Genomic DNA, 12,916 nt, shown 5'->3' with positions numbered 1-12,916 from the left:
ACTGGTTCTCAGTCTAAACTCCTCTTCAAAAAAAGTGTTCCAAAACCAGGAATCGCCTCAACCCCCCCAAAGACATTTTATTACACTGACAAATAAGTCTTGACTCGGGGGAGAGCGGGGAGATTTCATCCTTGGAGAGAATCAAACCCATCCCTGGGCAAAGCTGGTGATCCCTGAAGTGACTAACATCTTCTTACTTGGAAACTCTTCTCTTTCTTTTTGCATCCCTGGTGATCCTAAATCACCCTGCCATTCACAAGATCCCCTTTGACAGGACACTTTGAAAAGACACTTTGGGCAGTTACTGAAAATTGAAAACCTAAGAACATCATGTTCCAAAATCTGCCTCCAAAATCAAGAACAGGTATTGGTTCAGTGGTTCTTTAAAAAAAAAAGACAAGACAGCCCTTGGAAATGATTCAAATGGACCAATTCTTGAAGAGGATAAAATGTATCGTGGTTTTTAAATCAACCGAAAAAATGGCTTTTCTTACGCTTTTAAGGCCTTTGGTCTCGAGATGTTCTTTGATGAGTTTGAAGACATCGCCAAGGGTGATCTGTTCTATGTGCTCCAGGAGCTGGAGATACAAGTAACGAAAGAACCTTTCTGATCAACAAATGTCACATTATTCCTGAATTGTATAACATTTTCCCCATTAATTTAAAAAGAGAGTGCCTCAGAATAAGCTACCATGCTCCTTTTGGGTCAAGTTGAGAGTAACTATTTGGTAAGCAGGTATACGTGTACAATTGTACATACATATATTCCAATATTTCTGATACGCCATCTCTTGAAACTGGGTAAAACCTCAGTATGTGTATAAAATAATGGACATCGGCATATCTTGCTGTTTTGGGGGCTAAATAAATCTTTTTCAAAATCTCCTCCAGCCGGTTTGTTGCCAGGTCAACAAAAGAGCATCACGGGCGTCAACAAATGCTGGAGGATAAACCAATCAACTTTAGGCTGCATCCGAATCTGTTGCCTAGAGCTGGGTCCCTAGGTTTTCACTAGATTTGAAATGTGCAGAGATGCGCAGAAAATAGACCTAGCTGTAGCTCTGGAAACCCATTTCAGTCATAACCTTATGATCAAATACCAAAATCCGGTTCAGGAGTGGACCAAAAGGAAAGAGTTCCATATAGGAACGCCACTTGACACCCCGTGCATAAGCCCTATGAGACTGGTCTGAAATTTTCTTTTTCTCAGCAAACGACATGGCATTTTCCATCCTAAATTGATATCTTCTGGCCATGTTTTTGCTTTCTGATGGCTAATAGGTCACTGTAGGGAATAATTACTGGCATCCGTATACGGAACTCTATCTGGGCCAAATACGAGGGGGTGGGACAACAAAGTTGTAACATTTCTTTATTTAGCCTTCTGTGGCCTTACTGCGAGGTGAGGCTAAATTTTTGGGGCTTTTACATGCTTTTAGTCCCCTCAAAACCCCTTTTCTTGCATTATTTTTCAAAAATAAACAAAATTTTTGGAATGGGACAATGACCACCATTGGTCCTCAATGCTCCCGATCCTTCAAAAGAGGACTTTCATAGATCACCTGGGCCAGTGCCATAGCGTAGCCCTGCCGGGCTCCTTTCCGTGGTGATGCCAACCCTCTGATGAGCCTCTTGAGTGTGTACTGGACTTCCTCGCATAATGCCTCCTGGATAACCACAGTCATATTAAGAATAGTTAGTGTGGCATATGATGTGATTTAATGAAAAGTAAAAGTATTAACAGTGAGAGTACCCAGGCTATTGACTAGTATTCTCAGTTTTGAAATATTGATTAGAATCAAGACTGCTTTTTACAGCTTGAACTCTACTTTTTTTCTTTTTACTTTATCAAGTGGGGGAATTAATGAAGACAGCCTTCCTTATTCATGATGGGAAATATATTTGCATATACCATGAACTGGTCCTCGATTGTTTTTTAATTTTCCAGCAAAGCACTGAACATGCAAAGCATTCAACATGTTCAAAAGAGTTCCATATCCAGCCACTTGACATAACTTAAATTCTACCAAGAAGTGTAACTCTGACAAAGAAACACTAAATTAAACGTGAAAACTATTCAAGTTTCTTGGAAAATGCATGTACTTCAACTTTTCTGTTATGACTCGTACACTTTGTAAGTTTGTGCACATGGTCTGACTCTACGGGTGATGGTAGGAGGCCTAGGCCCAGAACTCTTTCCCTAAATATACAGTAAACTCTTAATAAGTCAAAAGTTGGTTAATGCGAAACTCCGCTTATCTCAAACACATTCTTCATTCCAACCAAAAAAATAGGCCTTTATGTACAAAAATACTTCCGTAACTTGAAATGCCACACCGCTAAATCCGCTTCACTGGAAGTTTTTTAAGGGCCGATCCAAAAGACTATCAACAAATTACTGACAATGAGTGGAAAAAGAACGTGGAGACTTTAATTATTGGTCATTTCTGCAAACCGCACTTTTTTTGCATGAGGAAACGAAGGTGACTGCTGCCAGTGCCATTGTAATCAAATTGTGACCACCACCTCAACAAATCCCGGCTTTCAAGCAGATCTGATTGCCATCGCCGCCCAAATGTAGCCTGCAAGCAACCGGTCCAATTGTTGATTCTACATGTACATGGTGGCCATGTGACCGCACTGAAGGAAGCTTTTTGTGCATGCCTCGGCTAAATATGAAGTCTGAGCAAAATAATGATTTTGAAAAGAGATTTGCTCTTGGATAAAAGGAAATAACCACTTGTAACATCTCCAATAGACACCAGGAGAGCAAGTCAGTAGATAGCCCCACTGGTGTGGCACGGACTCTCACTCCCGATTTATCCTTAGCCACACATCCGTATGCGTAATTTTTGGCGCACCAACTTATAATCGTGGGCGCAATTTCTTTTGCACACTAACATGATTCTTGACCTTTCCGTTTTCTAAATACCATTTATTGAATGATTTCACTCATGTTATTCAGGTATTTTGCAGTCTTTTTTCCTTCATCCATTCAATCTAACGGGCCCACTCTCACAGTCGCCATCTTTAAAATAAGGTCGTTGACCATTACGTCACTTGACCCCTAATCGTCTCAACGGCTGTTCCATGTCGAGACATCTAAACTGCTGCGAAAGTTTTGGAAGAGTCCATTGGTACATGTAGTATCTTATCGCTCAGTCCGTTTATTACATGTCTTGACATGGAACAGCGTTTGAGACGATGAGGGGTCAGGTGACGTAATGCTCAACGACCTTATTTTAAAGATGGCGACTGTGAGAGTGGGCCCATTAGATTGAATGAATGAAGGAAAAAAGACTGCAAAATACCTGAATAACGTGAGTGAATTCATTCAATAAATGGTATTTAGAAAACGGAAAGGTCAAGAATCATGTTAGTGTGCAAAAGAAATTGCGCCCACGATTATAAGTTGGTGCGCCAAAAATGTTCATTTCGCCGACACGAAATTGCGCATACGGATGTGTGGCTAAGGATAAATCGGGAGTGAGAGTCCATGCCACACTTGTGGGGCTAGTCAGTAGAGTTACCTGTGCTGTGCACTGTGTACGTTTGTGGGCAAGACTCAAGAACTTTCGTCAGCTCGAAATCCAAATACCTAGAAATTTTTTTTCCATTCCCTTGAGTTTGAGCCATCGAGAGTTTACTGTACATCCATAATGTTGTAATCATGTATGCCTCAAATCAATAACATGAATGACAATCATTTGACAATGACCTTTTCCTTTCACTTTTTAGAACTTGTAAGGTGTAACCCCAAAGGTAGGTCATATAGGTACTGACCCTCTCTGCTTGCTCAATTCCCCGTAAACATGTTGTCAATAATTAAGAGTATGACAAAGGCAGCGAACATGTAGACTATCATGACTGTGAACAGTTGAAACGAAAGGCACGCACCGGCGTCGCTGTCGATGTCATGGCTGTGCCATCGCGTTGATGGTCCGCCTGCCTTCTGCTCACTATATCGATAAGTCTCCCTGCAGCTTCCACCCTTTTACCGTCTAATGTAGCAGCAAGGTCCCAGAATGTTTCCAAGAGTTGCTTGTCCTGCTTACTCTGTCGTTCTGGGTGTTTTTGAAACTTACTCTCGACGACTTTCGCATCCACGTGCAATTTCTCAGCTGCCGCCATGTTGATGTTTGGAATTTAATGTTTGTAAGATCATAACTCCAATAAGTTAGATATTTTTGTGGAAATTACGTCCACTCACCGAACACACATCGAAATATGAAAAATAATTTATGGAAACACATTTTCCATCAATTAGACATTATTTACTTTATTTTAAACAAATAATTATAAATCTGTGTTTTTCGTCAATCTCTTGAAGTTTAGAGGTCAAAAGGTCGATCTCGATGTCTTTTTAGACTCTAATCCAAGATGTCGGGATTTGGTGAAAATTTCAACGCATTTTCGGGCGCCGCAGGAAACTATCCGAGGTGAGCCAGTCTTAATTGAGAAGACGGAGTACATCTGCAGACTTTCTAGTATCATTTCCAGATTTTTTTAATTATTTTAAATTTACAGTGTGGAAAAATAAGGAGCATAATATGTGAAGGCTGAAAATATGTTGTGCATGTTGTGTGCGTAATGTGAATGGAGGTGAAACGGGCATGACGAGTTACACGCGCGCACGAGGGCGCCATCATTTTAATTATAAATTCTAGGGGCAGCAGTCTTTACTACTGTACAAGCCTGGTGCCCCAGATGTGCATGTTTTGGTAATCTCGACAGTTGAGAGTATTTATTCAACTCAATATTATTTGGCATGTTTGGAAAATAACTTGATAAGTTCACTGCTTTGAACAAAGTCCATCATTGTCCGCGACGCATGACTGGGCTCGTGGTCGGTCGGACATCTGAGCTGGGACTGGGAGCTTCATTGCACTTCTGCACGTCACAGCTAGCATGCTATGATAAATGGAGCATAAGCATATTGTCCCTTTGCCGTGCCGTGTAACTGAGTGTTACTCAGGCCAGTGCGATGTAATTCCAAAAATCCAACCGCAACATGTTCAACATGTTCAATGCTGCCTTTCCTTCATATGACCAAATGAGAATTTTTTTTTAATTTATTAGTGTAGTCCAAAATCTGAGCTTTCATCAAATTATTTACAGTGACTGATCATTGTGGAAAATACACACATGATGATGTTACGCCCCAACTTTAGCATCTGTCCCAACTAAAGTGCTGCAGTTGGGCTTGCCCAACTGTTGTTGACCAATTTCTATCCTGTTCATAAGTGACTTCGTCACAAAGGCGGACACGCCACGATTTGCAGGCTCCTAGTGGACGATCACTGAAGTTGCGCGTTAACTCCCATATGGCACTTCATCTATGACATGATACTGTAAACAGTGAATATGACTTTGGCACATGCTGGACACATGCACACGACTGGACCTCTGTGTTGTAGTTGGGCCAGCCCAACTATAGCACTCTAGTCGGGACGGGCCCCACGATAGTTGGGACAGTCCCAACTACAGTTGGGACTGATGTTATAGTGTGGGCGTAAAAGGGCCACCAGGACACAATGCAGGAAGGCCTTTTTGTTGCTATCCATTTCATGTCCAATTGCCAGGGCCTAAAATTCTCATTTTTTTCATTTGCAGAAATGGTAGCATTTGTTTCTTATGATTTTTTGTTTTGGAATTTTGCCAGTTTACTATTCACCTCATCGTACAATGGCAAACATTTTTAATAACAACTTATGCATAATTGATTAATCCCCATTCCAAGGTTCCTCTTGGCCTTACAATCTTGTGCAGCTGTGTTTTGTAAAAGTGTATTAATTTCCCTCTGGCATTTTATTATTGCTGGTCTTTGTTCTGTTGAGCAAAATATTAAGACACTCCTGTTTTCTCATTTTTCCCCTTGCACCTCACAGGGGACGTGATCGTGACAATGACTACGGAAGGGGCGGTGGTGGTCATGGTGCTGGGGGATACAGTGGGGGTTACGGCGGAGGAGGGGGTTACAGTGGGGGAAAGCAGCAGAAGCCTCTGCCCACAGAGCCCCCTTACACTGCCTACGTAGGCAACCTACCGAGTGATTGTTTGCAAGGGGATCTGGAGACGATCTTTGAGAATCTGGCGGTAAAGCACAGCATTACATTTGTTCTGGTGGATATACTTCAGTTGACTGCAAAGAGGCACCGAATTCACTGGTACCCCTAACCTGCTATAAACATGTGCAAAAGGGAAGGGGGATAAACTGGTGTACATACCTGTTTGGCATTGTTGCTTTAGCTAGTCACTAACAGCAGCACTGCTGCCAATTTTGAGAAAGTAGAAGCTGCCTGGGTTGTCTAATTGAAAAGTCTCTGGGTCTGACAGGTTAACAGTTGGTCAATTTGGCCAGGTAGCCTGTTATAGATTGTAATATTGAGCTGGCCTCTTGTTTGAGAGCTCTTGCCATTTGTTGTGTTCGGCTAGTGCTTCCAAGCACAATATTGCGTGAAGTTAAGGATCCAGCTCTGGCAAGACCCTGTCAAGTCTGGTTTCCGTGGGATTTACTGTTGGTATTCATTGCTGAGATGAGTAAGAAGTACTCATTGATTTCAGAAGAACAATCAGTGTTGTAGACAAGAACCAGAAGTCTGGACACAAGACCAGTCACAAGTAGCTGGGTAAAGAATGACAAAGGAATGCTTTTATTGCCATACATTTGAATAGCTTGTGACTTGAAGTTAGACTGGAGGTCTTGCATTGGTGGTGTGACTGTCATTTCAACCATAACACTGAAAGCAGTCTATTTCAGATGTGATGGCATTCCAAAGTAAGCTTGCACAAATATCTGTCAGTGTGTTTGGGAATGAGAATTGGTTAATGGGATGGTTTCTACATTATTTACAGGAAAAGATTAGAGTTGTCCGTCTCGTGCGTGACAGGGACACAGATTCCTTCAAAGGCAAGCATGCTTTTCAGTTCTTTCTGCCCAAAAGGCCATCCATTTTGTCACCATTCTCATGAACATTGAGAGAGTACACTTTTTTGTTGACCCTGGAGAATACAAACTGAGAAGGATGCAAAAGGTGCTTTGTATGTAAGATATTATGCACATTTTAAAACTTGTTAACCCTCCTATGGTTTTACAGCACAAATGTGCACAAATGCCCACGGTCACTGGTGAGCATGTAGTTTCTATATGGAACTCAAACATGCACAGGTTCAGTGTGTACACAGTAGATGGCCAGCACAAAATGACCCAGGGTCTTTTGTGCAGTCCTCTTCACTGCATTTGGTTTACTGCACAATTATGCACATGAAACAGTGAAGCACAGTTCTTGGGCAGCACAAAAGTGCAATCTGATATTCCTGTGAGGGACAGTTAGTGCAGTGCACAACACAACACAGCTGTGCTTCTTTGAGGTGTTTACCAAGTGACCCACAGAGTGACTTCAGCATAGGAGGGTTAATAACTGAAAAGCGGATACGACCCCCTACCCGCACCTCCAGTGTATGGGTTGTTTTAGGGATAGACCCGCATGTCTTCAAAATCTCTCACCTATTTGTCATTATTTCGGCTACCCTCAGACTAGAATTCTCTGAAAACTGTCCTTGGGAAACTGTGCATGCCTTTGTTCTCAGTTATGTTTTAATAGTAAATATATGAACCGTTACAGTTCCTGATCCTTTTGCTTGTCAGTTGAAATTGTTGACTTCTTCTCATACTTCAATGAATTGAGTCAGGCAGACTTTGCCAAGAAAATCTAAGAATCTTCTTGTTCATTGCCAATCGGTATTCATTCTCCTTTTTTTCTCATCTTGACTGTTTATACTCCACCCAGGGTTCAGTTATGTTGAATTTGATGACTTGGAGTCATTGAAGGAGGCCCTCCAGTACAACGGTGCTGTAAGTGAATCAAATGCCTCATTTCATCTTTCACTCAAAGGCCAAGTACAAAAAGTATGACAGTTCCTCTTTAAAGTTTGTGTTGAAAAGGTGGGAGGCAATTTTTTTGGAGGTTGTGGTTTTCATAGATGGCTCATTTTTCTAAGATAATGGATTGATTTTCCTGAATCTTTTTGAAATGTTTGTATTGAAGGTGGCTTTCACTTCACCTGGTGACTTTGAAACATTTACAACTACATATTTCATTTGAAGTGAAATGCCAGTATACCGAAAATCCTGAACCCTAACCACCTAGGCCCTCTTAGCTAGGATACATCCTCAATCCTTCAGAATCCTACAACTGCCCCATGAAAAAATTGGATACAGTCTCAGTCCCCCAAAATGCTCTGATATTTCTTGAATATGTTCTGTGGAGGGGTGCCTACTGCCTCAATCCTTCAAAATCCTCCGACAATTCCCCTCATTGTGTTGAAGCAATGTGAATGGTATCCTGGAGCAGTGTGGGGGATTTCACGTTATGAGGGCATGAATTTATGCATGGCTGAACATAAACAACAGAAAGTCTAACCCACAACCTTGAGACGGTGCATCGTTCACAATCAGCAATGCAAATTTTGCCATGCAGCCTCAATCCTCCCAAATCTTCCAAAACTGCCCCAAGGATTTTGGAGGATTTTGAAGGATTGAGGTCGGTTAGGGTTAATGATACTAATGAACAAACAAAAATCAATGGGGTGGAAAACAGGAAGAGGACAACTAGTTCATTTTGCCCCACTGCTCAGATGTTACCATTTCATGTCACTCGAAGAGATTCTGTTCCATATCGCTAACTTTTGTCATGAGGTCCATTTTATCAAAGATTTTCGTAATCCTCTTTTGTAGTTGTTTGAAGGAAAGCCATTGAGGGTCGACATTGCATACAGCAAGAAATCAAAAGATGGAGGACGGGGAGGTAAATAATTGTTGCGAGTAGTTCAAAGAAACTTTGTGTATAGTTTCCTTGTCAATAAAGCACATGCTCAATGAACCACTTGGAACATTCTGAACATTCTTGGAACTTGGAACAGCTGGTCTTTCCTAATTGTAGTTGCTCTCTCTTTAGGTTTAAACACTATTCAGGAAAGTGTGGGTGCTTTGTTGTTGGAGTAAGGAAAGACAACATCAGTTTGTTGAAGAAAAGAGCGGATATAAAATGGACCGAGTGGGAACAAAATAGGGCATGTTTTTAAATGAAATTGACAATCCTTTGGTACGAACTCGCCACATCAGTTAGCATGGTTTGACATTGGGCTGAGCATGCGCATTGAATTTATGCTGGAATGTATGGTCTTGGCTGCACGTGTCTTTTTTTCCCCGCCGAGGGTGCACTTCAACTCGGGAACCGGTCAGATCAGAGTTTTTTTCGAAAAGCAGTTCCGATTGTCAGTCAGTATTCCAAAATGTTGGAGTTTCCAGTTGTACTACTTGAAACATTGCCATTTGGCTGTGACGATCCGAGGCTAGAAATTATTGAGAGCCCTGACTTTTTGGTTTTTATGTTTCACTCGGTTCCAGGCTTTAGCCGAGGTGGGAGGGGCAGAGGTGGTCCAAGCCGAGGGGGATTCAGGGATGAAGGTAAGACTTCCTTCCACTCCCTGCAAGTTTCAATTTCTTTCCAGTTGTTTTCTATTCCCGTGCTCATGTTTCCAGCTTGAGCAAAGTTTTACCTCAGATTATTAACCCTATCACCCCAAATGTACCTGCCATACTCCAAGATCAGGTTTTGTGAGGTGTTGGCAGGTTTGGTACCGTACCTGATGAACTTGTTGAATTTTGGGTAGAGTGCATAGAAGTAGAGACTGTGTACCAGATGTTTCTTGAAGCACACTTTGTTTGTGCTTTACTGAAAGAAGTGCTGGACTGATGGTTCCATGTGCCAGCGAATTTTCTTGTATCAGACCTGAACTTTGGCACGTTGATGCACAGCATCGATCGGCCCAAATTGTATGGACCAGTGATTAACACTCTTTAAACTTGGCCTGTTGTGTATGTACACTTTTCCAGGCAACTTCAGCGGCGACTTCAGACGGGGCGACAGGGGACCCCCAGCTGGAGACGATGGGTACTACGGGGGAGGCGGCAGGGGGCGGGAGGACTACGGGGGCTCCCGAGGACAGAGAGGGGGTGGGTACCGGGACCGAGGGGGATTTGACAGGGAACGCACTGGCAGGCCAGACGACTTCAAAGAGCCCGATCCTGGTAAGCCCTGCAATTCGACAGTTTGTGTTGCAAATGAAATTTTAAAAAACCATGAAATCGGACACAGGCTTTTCATTAACAGCTATCACTCTATGCACAACTATACACGTACATGTATGCTTTTTGGGGTAAGCGTATAACAAATCATTTATTGAGATAATTTTTTCTTAAGTGCCGCTTATAGAAACTACCTCCATTGAAGTACATATACCTCGTACAGTTACCTTTAATACCTACATGTAGTCCCATGGAGTATTATAACCTGAATGGTTTGTGTAACTGGTGAACTCTGAGTAACACTGCATGGCAAATGGTGAGCGTAGTGTACAAATGGATGGCATATTTCACTGGCTACCATAACGGGGCCTTTTCCTTTAGATCCTCCAGCAAGTCCACAGTGGACAGCCCCAATTAATCTGAAGATGCATCATGAGCAATGCATTTATAAAGCTACATGTGCACACTCATTGATACAAATTGTGGCCTGTAGGCAGCCAACTTGTCAGGGAAATACTTGCATGCACTATTAACCATTAAATCGACAGGTAATTTTGGCCCATCTCACAGCTTGGGTCGGGGGGGATTCTGCCCCCCAAGAACTTAGCTGTGCCACACTTGATTTTTTTTAAACTTGGCATGCCTGATATTGGAAACAATGTTGAAAGGGGCGGATTCCATACTCCCTCACCCCCGCGATCTTTTAAGATTAAAGCGTAGGCATGATGCACAGAGACAGTTTACGGCTGCACTGTTTTCTTTAATCAGAGCGAATTCCACTTTTTGACCGTTTTTTTTTGTTTCTCCAGCGGATTCCGCAGGACGACCAAAGCTCAAACTCCAGAAGCGGACTGTCAAGGATCCTGTCAACCAGCTGGCGGATGACGTGCAGCGGAGCTCCATCTTTGGACGCGGGAAACCGCGTGAGGAGAACCTCCAGAAGCTGGAGAAGCCACGGGGCGAAAGCGCAGACTGAGTTTTGGGGGAGGGGGGGTTGGGGACTGCAGGAAAGAAAGAGGCAGCTCATTTGGAGGCATATGTAATTTATACCAATTATTCCTGAGAATCTCTTCTGAGTTTTTTCCCCGGCTTGGAATCAGAGTTGGGAGCAGATAAGTAAACATGAAAAAAAGAAAAGAACGTTGTAATGTGCCCTTGTATATATACCCAAAAGTTTTTTTGTCTTTAAATTTTTTCGAGAATTTCTTCATTGGTTAGCAAATGTGTATGTTCAATTTAGCCTCGTCCAAGTCTGATTGCAATTTTTTACGCTTTTGTGTCAGATTTCAAAGCTGTGGACAGGATATCACAGTGTGTTTAGTAGCATTGGACCAGTTGCATCATTTCATCAACAGCATTAAGTTTGCTGCATGTTGTACGTTCCCCAAACAACTGAAATTATTTCAGGCACATACTGTTGGAAGTCTTGGATATAAAATATTCTTTCTTTTTAATAAAACCCACGGAAGGAAAAATGTGATTTAAAAAAAAAAAAATCTGCACCGAGTTAACTTCCTACTTCAGAAGTGTTCTTGTGAAATTGTGGCTAGAACTGTAAATTTTAATATGAAATGAATGCATGATCTAAGTTCTACAATCCCGTCTATCAAGATCAAGCCGTGATTTGAATGGCACCCCATTTTCATTGTAGCCGGCATTGAGTCTGATTCTGTTTTTTACTCATTCAAGTCTCATGCACGGTAGTGCAGCATTCTGTGAAGCTTTCGAAAAAAAAAAAAATTGGAGTTTTGAAACAACATTCAGAAGATTTTTTTCTTTAAACAGGAATAAATGATTCTGTAGAAGCTCAACAAAAAAAATGGAGCCATCAGAACTACATCCATTGATTCGGACATTCATACAAATCACATTCTCTTCATTATGGTTTGTTCAAATAACATTGAAATAGTGTTTGGAACCAGTGGATATGGTGCAGATATGGTTTCCCATAGCAATGCCTGTGATATTCCATCGAGATGAACTGCCCAAGGAAAGCTGTAGTGAACATAACTCGTAGATGTGCGCACCCTTAACAGTAGAAACTAGCGTGATATTTCTTGTCTTGGAGCGTTTCTCGCTTTAAATGTTATTCAGAAATGAGAAAAAGTATTGGCAGAGTTGTTGATTCAGAGGGCAAAAAACTGCGGCCCACTTTGTATTATAGGCTAATGCCTATTTAGCAGGCAACAGGCGGTAGGTTTCCAAGTGTACAATATGGGACTGATGCCGTTAATAATAAAAACATTTGTTTTCAAAGTAAAAGCCACGAATTGTCGTCCCTTCTTTTTGTGTCGAGTCTTGCTTTCTTGCTCAGGTTTGCTAAGTTTACCACGTTGCAAATCATTCATAGGGGAGAAAATCTCAATGGAAGTAATTAAATTCACGATGTTCTTCTCCTGTCACAACCTTCGACACGGCTGATACTTAACAGCACATGAATGACAAAGAATGAAAAATTTAAAAAGTGATTACGGAATGGCTCAAATGTTGATACATTTACATGAATATAATTGAACCAAGTATATAAATGCCAGGTTTGTTTCAGCATTTCATACACTGAAGTTGGTGTACAAAACTTGGGTGACTTGGTATTTTTTGTCTCTATGAGTATGTAACATGAAGACTCAATATCAACAGCTCAGAAACAAAATCGGAAAAGTCCAGTTATTTCTCTGACAGCACAAACAGAATCAGAAAATGTCAAGTAAATTTCACATCAGTGAAAAATTTTGGAAGAATGGTAACAGTCCAGAGAATGATAGCTAAGGTATTAGGAGTGGTTGGTGCCTTTGACAGTACTTTATTATTGCTGCATGTATAACATTC

General features: G+C 41.6%; 2 protein-coding genes across 2 annotated transcripts in view; one reads left to right on the top strand and one right to left on the bottom strand.

Annotated features, from left to right (window-relative positions):
• Positions 1 to 4,131, bottom strand: part of mybbp1a (MYB binding protein 1a) — a 35,398-nt gene extending 31,267 nt beyond the window's left edge. Inside the window, exons 1-3 of the mRNA XM_087131535.1 lie at positions 3,898 to 4,131; positions 1,563 to 1,667; positions 495 to 578 (exon numbers count right to left, since the gene is read on the bottom strand). Coding sequence (XP_086987661.1) covers positions 495 to 578; positions 1,563 to 1,667; positions 3,898 to 4,131 — 423 coding nt within the window. The remainder of the gene's footprint in view (positions 1 to 494; positions 579 to 1,562; positions 1,668 to 3,897) is intronic.
• A 198-nt stretch (positions 4,132 to 4,329) lies between these two features.
• LOC110986289 (eukaryotic translation initiation factor 4H-like) lies at positions 4,330 to 11,910 on the top strand. The gene is made up of 8 exons (XM_022248049.2): positions 4,330 to 4,439; positions 5,889 to 6,096; positions 6,856 to 6,910; positions 7,791 to 7,855; positions 8,738 to 8,807; positions 9,410 to 9,469; positions 9,899 to 10,093; positions 10,900 to 11,910. Exons 1-8 carry the CDS (start codon positions 4,381 to 4,383, stop codon positions 11,064 to 11,066), a joined length of 879 nt encoding a protein of 292 aa, XP_022103741.1. The 5' UTR covers positions 4,330 to 4,380; the 3' UTR covers positions 11,067 to 11,910.
• Positions 11,911 to 12,916: the final 1,006 nt, after the last annotated feature.

This window comes from Acanthaster planci, unplaced genomic scaffold (assembly GCF_054643075.1).
Source record: "Acanthaster planci isolate LZ-2023a unplaced genomic scaffold, COTS_SCS Contig1, whole genome shotgun sequence".
NCBI lineage: Eukaryota > Metazoa > Echinodermata > Asteroidea > Valvatida > Acanthasteridae > Acanthaster > Acanthaster planci.
The sequence above is the reverse complement of the archived record's forward strand: the minus strand, read 5'-3'. Positions and strand labels throughout refer to the sequence as shown.

Coding starts and splice junctions, on each gene's coding strand:
- LOC110986289 (XM_022248049.2), top strand. CDS start 4,381: ATGTCGGGATTTGGTGAAAATTTCAACGCATTTTCGGGCGCCGCAGGA. Junction 6,097..6,855: donor CGATCTTTGAGAATCTGGCG/GTAAAGCACAGC, acceptor CATTATTTACAG/GAAAAGATTAGAGTTGTCCG. Junction 7,856..8,737: donor CCCTCCAGTACAACGGTGCT/GTAAGTGAATCA, acceptor CCTCTTTTGTAG/TTGTTTGAAGGAAAGCCATT.